This window comes from Patagioenas fasciata, chromosome 3 (assembly GCF_037038585.1).
Source record: "Patagioenas fasciata isolate bPatFas1 chromosome 3, bPatFas1.hap1, whole genome shotgun sequence".
NCBI classification, from domain to species: domain Eukaryota; kingdom Metazoa; phylum Chordata; class Aves; order Columbiformes; family Columbidae; genus Patagioenas; species Patagioenas fasciata.
Genome location: NC_092522.1, coordinates 64,517,233 through 64,525,689, shown reverse-complemented (window position 1 = coordinate 64,525,689; position 8,457 = coordinate 64,517,233). Strand labels below are relative to the sequence as shown.

At 41.1% G+C, this 8,457-nt stretch overlaps 1 protein-coding gene across 4 annotated transcripts; it reads left to right on the top strand.

Annotated features, from left to right (window-relative positions):
• Positions 1-320: 320 nt before the first annotated feature.
• CCDC28A (coiled-coil domain containing 28A) lies at positions 321-7,976 on the top strand. Of its 4 annotated transcripts, none has more exons than XM_071806487.1 (6): positions 321-476; positions 1,310-1,504; positions 4,385-4,548; positions 5,497-5,651; positions 6,227-6,249; positions 6,444-7,251. In XM_071806487.1, the coding sequence occupies exons 2-6, from the start codon at positions 1,347-1,349 to the stop codon at positions 6,469-6,471; spliced, it is 528 nt and encodes a 175-aa protein (XP_071662588.1). In that variant the 5' UTR covers positions 321-476; positions 1,310-1,346; the 3' UTR covers positions 6,472-7,251. The 4 variants fall into 4 exon arrangements, with proteins under 4 accessions (XP_071662588.1, XP_065691919.1, XP_071662587.1 ...); XM_065835847.2 differs by lacking the exon at positions 6,444-7,251 and adding an exon at positions 7,264-7,976 and having other exon boundaries at positions 329-476; XM_071806486.1 differs by lacking the exons at positions 321-476; positions 6,444-7,251 and adding exons at positions 581-847; positions 7,264-7,976.
• The last annotated feature ends 481 nt before the right edge of the window (positions 7,977-8,457 follow it).

Below are 8,457 nucleotides of genomic sequence, written 5' to 3'. Positions count from 1 at the left end.
CGGGAGGGCTCCAGGGCGGCGGTACAGCCCGCAGCTACCCGCCGTACCGGCAGCGGATACACAGTAGCCAGCGACAACTGTCCCTCCCAGGAACAGCTATGCCAAAACAGACCCACCACCCCTCAAAAGCAGCTAGCGACCCCGACCCTTCAGCCGTTAATAACTGCCCCGGCTCGCTCCACCCCGCAACCCGCCCCCGCTCTTACGCATGCGCAGAGAAACGCTCGGCCCCTCCCAGCACCGACTTACGTCCCCTGTGCGCGCTCAGAGCGGCGGCCGTTTGCCGCGGAGGGCTCTGGGAATCGTAGTCGCCTTGCCCGCCACGGGCGCGCCGCCGCCGGCAGGGGGTGTGGCTCCCACAATGCACCTCGCGTGACCTGCGCGCGGGGCTGAGCTTGCCCGTGCCCGAGGGGAGGAGTGAGAGCCGGCGAGGCCGGGGGTCCGCGCGCGGCTCTGGGGGCGGGGCCTCCCCGCAGGTAGTGCGCGGTCGGGGGGGCGGGGCTGGGGAAGGGGCGGGGCCTGCGCTTCGGCGGCCGTTTAACGTGCGGCGAGGGGAAGGGGCGGTGGTTGGCGAAGGGTCGGAGCGTGCGGATGCGCTCCCCGCGGAGGAGGCGTGACAAGTGTCTGTGCTAATGAAATGGCAGCACTCAACAGGAGCTGTCAGCGCCTAAGGGCAGGGGTCGTCCCTCCGGAGGTGGTGGCGGTGGGCCCGGGGCGGGCAGTGACCCCTCAGTGGGTCCCAAAGGCGCCGACCTGGAGCCTACGTAGCTGTGCTCACTGTACCCTTTGCCGCCCCCCGCGGGGGACCTTTCAGAGGAGACCTTTCCCCGGATGAGGAGATGATTAGGTAGCACCCAATGATAGCACATATAATAGCAATAATGACTCGGCATCATCTGAGTTTTGACAAGGCCGTGTCCTCTCCCTTCAGAGGAGGTTATTTGGCAATCCTCATGCCACCGTCATTTCTCAGTATTTTGATTGGTGTGGACTTGGGTAGTCCTGGTGTTTTCTAGTAATAATCCATGGCACACAAAGCTTGAGATAATTTTGAGGACCTGTTGACTGAGGCTGATGCAGAAGATTCTAATTCTTGCCTGTTTGGCTGATCAGGCAGGCATTGGCAGCTTCTCATGAAAACTGGATTCTCTAGTTTGAAGAAATGAATGGCTGCTCATCTTTGAAGGAACTATGAAGCTGTATTTCCATGCACCATGACCTGTTTTTTTTCTTTGCTTTTATTGTAAATGCTAGTCTTAATGGATGTTTCAATGGATGTTTGTTTCTGGTTTTTTTCTTCTCTTTGGAGGACAAGAAGTTAGTCTAGATGTGGTAAACGGGAAGAAATGGAAGAAAGGAAAATCAAGAGGAGGAGCCCCAAATCATCTACCAGTCACCCTGCCCAGGTTTCTAACTCCAAGAAAAGCTCAGTGCCGGCCAGTAAAAGTACAGCCTTTTCAAATCCTGCACCACAGCCTGCGGTACAAAAACCAAAGTTAAAACGGTAAGCTTGGGAGCATCTTGCAAGCTCAGTGGAAGTAAGAACCGGAAACCAAACAATGCTCAGGCAGTCTAAAAGGTGTTTTGCTGGGAGAGAGTTAAAAGAGCAAGCTTCGGACTCATGATGATTTTCAATGACATATCTTTATTTAGCAAAGTGAATTGTGTTTAGTGCAAAATAATGGTTATTTTACAGTGCTCTTCTTGTAAGCTTTATAAAACATTACACAGTGGTGTAGACTCATAAGAATTTCGCTGAAGAGATGATAGCCTGATGTGACTGGTGAATGACAAAAGCTGGGTGATCAAATATAGGTATTGTATTGGAGATAGCAAAGGCCTAGTTGTACAGCTGCGAGGAACAAATAAAATACCACATGACTGCAAGGTTGGAACCGACAAATTAGGGCAGGAAATGAAGGATGTAAATGGAACAGGATGAGCTAGAACTGGAATTTCCTGGTGTTTTTTGTTTAGGAACTTAATAATGGGGGTAGCAGTAGGTCCCAGGCTGTACTCACGTGCAGAGGGAGGCATTCTGCTCTTCAGAAAGCATCATTTTGGAATAGTTTGTGGGTTGTTGATGGTGCATCTATTTCAGCTTGAGAGTGTTAGTTTTCCTGCATGTTAGAAAATATTGATTGTGGCAGATACAATAGATAAATGAGTGAAGAGGGATTTTAAAGTGAAATGTTAGCTAGAGAGAGGCAGCTGAGTTTATTGATCTGTAAGTATTGGCTGAAGATTAAATAAATGAACTGTCCTTTTTGGCACAGATAGTCTGTTTGAATGAGCCAGTATTGGCCTAATGGAAACATAATGCATTTTGGGGAAAATGTGTTAATATTTTGAGGGAAATAATAATAAATACTAATGTGCTATAAATTGGTGGTGCCTGCAGCTGACCATATAGTTTATTAAGGCTCAACACTATTCTGGAATGTACTAGAAATTGATTTCTTGTAGCTCACAACATTGTTTAGAGAAGAAAATTTCCTTTTTGTTGTAAGTTTTGGAAAAGGTAATTCTTGCTCAGTTGTTAAGTGAAGCTTACAAAGCAGTGATAATACAAACTATTTCTTGAACTCTTCAAGCAGGAGAGGTAACTGATGTAACAACGTGAGGATGAACTGTGGTTATGATAGTGCAGCAGAAGTATTTAATTCATTTTCATTTCGTCTACAAGAATCTAATGAAATAAGTTTTCCAGGAGCAGTAATCATAGAATCATAGGGTAGTTTGGGTTGGAAGAGACCTTCAAATGTCATCTCATCTACCCCCCTGCAATGAGCAGGGACATCTTTAACTAGATCAGGTTGCTCAGAGCCCTGTCCAGCCTGGCCTGGAATGTTTCCAGGGATAGGGCATCTACCACCTCTCTGGGCAACCTGTTGCCAGTGTTTTACCAACCTTATTGTAGAAAAGTATATGTAATATGTCGTATTAAACTTCACATACAGGCGGAAAAAATGTATGACCTTTCTGGCATACAAACCTTTCTTTAAGTCTGAAATTGACGCAGAAATAGCTGAAGTTAAACCTGATTTGAGGTGTGTTGCTCTGAGCTGAACCAGATATGCTAATTGTTGGACTATTAGTCATTCTAGGATATAGACTATGAACTATGTAGTCTATACAATGTTTAGAGACTACAGAAGCTGTTAGGCTGGAAAAAGAATGATTATTTCCCATAGGAAAGAGAGAATTTAAGTTTTGCAGAGCATTGGAGTATTCCAGGGAAGAGTGGAGCTTACTATGCTATAAAACATATTATCTTCGCTAATTAAATAAAGACTCTTTATAGAAGCTGTGATATTTATTTTTTTTAATAACCCATAGTATTCCAAATTTTAATTTTTAGGCTCAAAATTTTTCACTGAATCGAATTCTGAACAGACTCACCATGAGGCTGCAGAAGCGGCTGTGCCAATGTGAGAAAAAGGCTGCCTGCATACGTGGATGGGCAAATCTGGGATGACAACAACCCCTTTGCTGAATTCTAATAGGTTAGGATGCAGTCTGTCTGTCTCTAGGTCAGAGTTGGAATATGCTACTTTTTACTGGGAACCGAGTGTTTAGCTTCCATATTGATTGCATGTTCATTTGGATTTATAATGGTTATTCATTTTCATTCGTGTAGTTTCTCAGTTCTGTATAGCTTTTACATTGAGAGAAAAATGTAATGATCCAGGAATTTTGATGGTTTTATTGCAGAGGGGGCTGTAGAGTTTTTTTTTTTTGGATGTGTAACATTTGTTCAGGCATGGACTAGTTCCATGTTCCATTTAGTATGTGTTAGAGGACTGGAAGATTGCTTTTGATGGTGAGTTTTACAAGATTGGGATGTTCTCTGAAGATGGGAAGGAGCTCGAGGAAAATCTATCTGGAGGCAAGGTCACCTTCCTATACAGGTTATAACAAGTTGTTTTCCACACTGGTTGCACTCTGTCGGTGTTTGTGACAAGAGAAGCATATGATTGTTGAGGGTTTTCCCTCTCTTGCTTAAGGAGAGTTTGGGTGATTTTGCATAGATAATGCCCATGCACAATTGTTAGGGAATGGGCCTCTTGGGATAATTAAGATAACCATTGCATACAGGAGCTACTTTGTTTCCCACTTTTAACAGGAAAGCAAATTGTTGGAATCTTTCATTTTGCAGTATCAAACTGTCAAGGTAGTGATGATGTTCATTCTTAAGGCAAACTGTTGATCCATTTTTCAACTTAAAAGCAGTGATGGAAATATGTATTATATATTTTTCATTTCATTTGCGAAGCCCACGTGTGCACTTGCCTTACATTTCAGATGCTCAGAGTAAAAGCAGGAAGTAATATTTTTGTTTCTTTTGTTTGTTTATGTTTTGTTTTTGTTTGTGGGTTTTTAGTGTAATAAAAGAGAAAGCCAGACCTCCAGGAGGTGAAGCAAAAGGGGCACAGGCAGCACCAATCCAACATTCTTTTCTCACGGATGTATCCGATGTCCAGGAAATGGAAAGGGGACTTCTGAGTCTCCTGAATGACTTCCACTCTGGCAAACTTCAAGCATTTGGTAAGTGCATGAATTATTTCTATACAATAATTGTTTTCGTAGCTGTACCATGCTAACATTTGTAAACAGACTACCAGCTTGTCATATTCATCTCTACTACATGAAATAAGGTTTAACATAACAGATCTTACTGCATTTTTAAATAATAGTCCTATTGTATGGTTGCCTTTGGTGGGAGATGATTCAAATACCATTTCATTGTTCCTTCCAGCATGGGAAACCAAAGGCGGTATCTTACATCCATAAGTCAAGGCACTAAGTTTAAAGTCACTTAATTTATGATAGTATAAGAACAATAAGTAGCTGTACTTAGCACCTGATTTTGCAGCATATTAACACTTTAAACTGTTGTTAAAAACTTTTCCATAAATGCAAGTTGCATTTTACCCATCTTACTCTTCTGTCTTAGCATCCTATTATTCTCACTACTTCACAGCTGATGGAAGTGTCAAAAAAACCCCATCACAGTCTTCATCCATTTTTTCCTTGTACTGTGTAGGAAGATGCATACATGCTTTTGCAAACTTAGTGTTAGGTCAGCATGTCATGTTAGTTCCACACTGATCTTACAAGAGAATCTGAGAAGAGCATCAGTTACAAGAAAGAAGCCCCCAATATTTATCAAAATATGAAAGGTTTATTGTGATCATATTTAAAGTTAAAAATATAGGGCCTTCCTAAATCTGAGAGAAATTCAGAGCACGGAAAAAACATACATGTTCTAAAAATAAGTTTAGTACATTTGATGGTTATTGTAAGTTCAGCACAACGTAACACCAAACAGGATGACAAATTTCTGTAGTGAAAAAAGGACAAATGATTGAGAAAGCAAACTAACTTGTAAATTTGATGTTTGAATTAATCCTCTCTGATGTAAAATGCTGTGTCTTCACATCTTCATCTGCTCTCTCAGGTTTCTTTATCTAAAGCTGTTGCTCATCCTCTTAGGAAATGAATGTTCCATAGAGCAGATGGAGCACGTGCGGAGTATGCAGGAGAAACTTGCTCGCCTCAATCTGGAGCTCTATGGGGAGCTGGAAGAACTTCCTGAAGATAAAAGAAAACCAGCCAGTGACTCCAACCTAGACAGGCTGCTGTCAGATGTAAGTACTGGGAAGGCAGAACAGATGGGAGTTTACCCACAGCACTTGGCTCAGGAAAACACCACTACTGGGTGGGCAGTGCTTTACAGTTGAGAAGAACATGGTTCTGGAATGAACAAAGACATAAGCTTTGCCCTCATCTTGGTTTTGAGAAAACACAGTACCTTGTTTTTTTATAGGCTGCTGCTTGTTTGGTGAGTGGAGCAGTCTGGCTATAAACTGTGTGAGGCTGTAAGCCTGCTTAGAGACAGCCAGTGTAATAGGAATTTAGAACTGTATATTCTATGCTTTCAGTTTCTCCTTCCTTTAGTGTATTTCCATAAAACCCAAAAGTGTTAAAATTTCTTCACATTTCCTGAAACAGGCAGATTTAAATTTAATTTTGGACTTGGCTCTGTTGGTATATAATTCAGTGCAGGTCTGCTTTGCTTTCTGTAACAAAATCGTAGATTTCAGCCCAAACTATTAGTGATTTGCTTTATTGTTTTAATCTATTTATTTCATCCTGTCAGCACAATCGTTGCATTTGACTAACTGAAATGCCATTTCTCATACTTTCTATATTTATATTGCAGCTAGAAGAACTGAATTCATCTATGTATCCTTTTTCTCAAATATCTATTTTCCTTTATAATTACTGTTAACTGTCATCAAATTACAGTATATTTCCCCAGTAATTGGTGTCTTTACCGGAGTCAAGTTGCTTCAATGACATCCTTTCTTTTAAATTAGTGCTGGATTTTAGGTGCTTCCAATACATAAATGGCTGGATCTTAACACTTTTAATTACAGGCTGTTTTTTCATGATGACTTGTTTTAGCTGGCATGTTCCACTTCAGACAATGTGTTGGCAGTCGGTGGCAAAGTCTTTCTACATGTGTCTTGCTGAGACATTCTGGAACAAACAGAATGATATTCCTTGTATAGTATTGAGAAGCGTTCTGTCACTTCGATAAATGAATCCTATTACCTTTTAGTTTTCTCTAGAAATATATGCAGCTGTTTATCACTGTGAATAGTGGACTGATCTAATTTTGTGTTTCTAGGGTCAGATTATGATTGAGTCAAATACTTTGTAACAAAGGGGTGCTCTTAGCCCATCCAGAAGAAAATAAAGCTCAATGTCTCAGCTTGTCTTTTGCATCACACTTTTGATAAGCTAAGAATACAGTTGAGGGGTGTTGCATTCGGTTTAAACTACAGTCTAGTTATTTCTCATGTTACATACTTTGTATGCATTGGGGAGGGTGAGACTCTGGTTTGGGACTTAAGATGCTGTACGTGGTATATACATGCTCTGTGTCTGTCGAAAGCTGCTTAAGGCTTGGTCTCATAACCACACAAATGGAATGTGATAATAATATCATATAATAGTAATAAAAATAATCTGCCATCCCCCTTGATCCACCAGCTAATTCTGGAGATATGTAATGCTTAAGTCTCACTGAGGAAGATGAATCTACTGGTTGAGAACTAGCACAGGACTTAATAGAACTGCATTAATCTGGACTGGTGCATACCCATCACAGCACTGAGCTTAGTTTTGTGTAACACTATCTTGTTTGTACCTTCTCTATATGTGCAAATGTTTTTCCTTAATAGTTTGCATCAGCCAAAAGCTACATTTAGCAGATGCTCAAGATATTCCAAATAGTGCCACAGGCTGAAAGAACAGCTTGGTCAATTTGGATTCTCCCAGAGGTCTTTCTTTTGTTTTTCCTGACAGTGGAATCTGGAACAGTTGTGGGGTTTTGTTTGTTTTTTAGTTTTACAAAATGAAGAATCAGAGTGGAAATCCAGTATCTAGAGTTTCAAGTAGGTTGTTGTGATACTGTGTGTTTTATTATTGCCTTATTTAATAGAAAAATTGGGGAAACGTGCAAGTACATTTCTTCTGCTCAGTGTTGTTCATATGGTTGGAAATGATATATGTATATAAGTTCATTAGCTTTTCTCCGGTTTTTCTGAAGGCAGTGAGGATGTTGCCTTTCTGATCAGTATGTAGACAATCTGCATACTATAGTGTTTTGTTGATCAGTGATGCCACGATTAATTTATTGTTAATAAAGTAAAACATTTTAAGTATGACATTATATATGACATTATATTTAGAGAAGTTACTACCTGTTCAGCTGTGTTAAGAAGATACAAATTCTTGCATGGTCTGAATGTTTGCAGAGTTTACTTTTTTCATTATCATGGCTACTTATAAAGTGTCACTGATTTAGAGCTAGCATGCATGCTAGCAGTCCACATAATTTGATCAAGTATTGTGAAATTCTAAAGTTGAGTGAAGTTATTGTTCAATAAATCCAGTATGTGCAATTTTGTAGTCATTCCTATGTTATAGCCTGGTATTAATTGGTATCATCTTTGTGTTCACAATCAGAGAAAAACTTCCATATTGGTGTAAAATAAGGCTGGTTTTAGATCCAAGATTTCTATCCTGGTACATCAAACTTTGCCTTTCGCTCTAGATTTATTTAACACATTCAAATTCTGTATTGTGTATACTTACTGCACAAGGAATGAAATATTTATCCTTCTGCTTGAGGCCAAAGCTTTCACCTGCCTGAAGCGGTCGTGTGGCCAGGGAACAGAAGTGGCCTGTTGTTTGGCAGCTTTGGAGAAGATGCTGCTTTAGCTGCAAGATGTAGTTGTGGATTCCATCAGCTCCAGCTCCTTTCAGAATCACAGGTAGCACCAAGTCTGCAGCTGGGGACAGAAAGATCACAGAAACACCAGTGTGCTCTGGCTACAAATTCAGCCTCAAACACCGTTATTCTCTGCCTCACCTATTAGGCAA

Excerpts from the sequence above, each read along its gene's own strand:
- CCDC28A (XM_065835847.2), top strand. The coding sequence starts at position 1,347 with ATGGAAGAAAGGAAAATCAAGAGGAGGAGCCCCAAATCATCTACCAGT. Across the intron at positions 4,549-5,496 it reads TGGCAAACTTCAAGCATTTG|GAAATGAATGTTCCATAGAG; the intron begins GTAAGTGCATGA and ends TCATCCTCTTAG. Across the intron at positions 6,250-7,263 it reads GAAGAACTGAATTCATCTAT|CCAAAAGCTACATTTAGCAG; the intron begins GTATCCTTTTTC and ends AGTTTGCATCAG.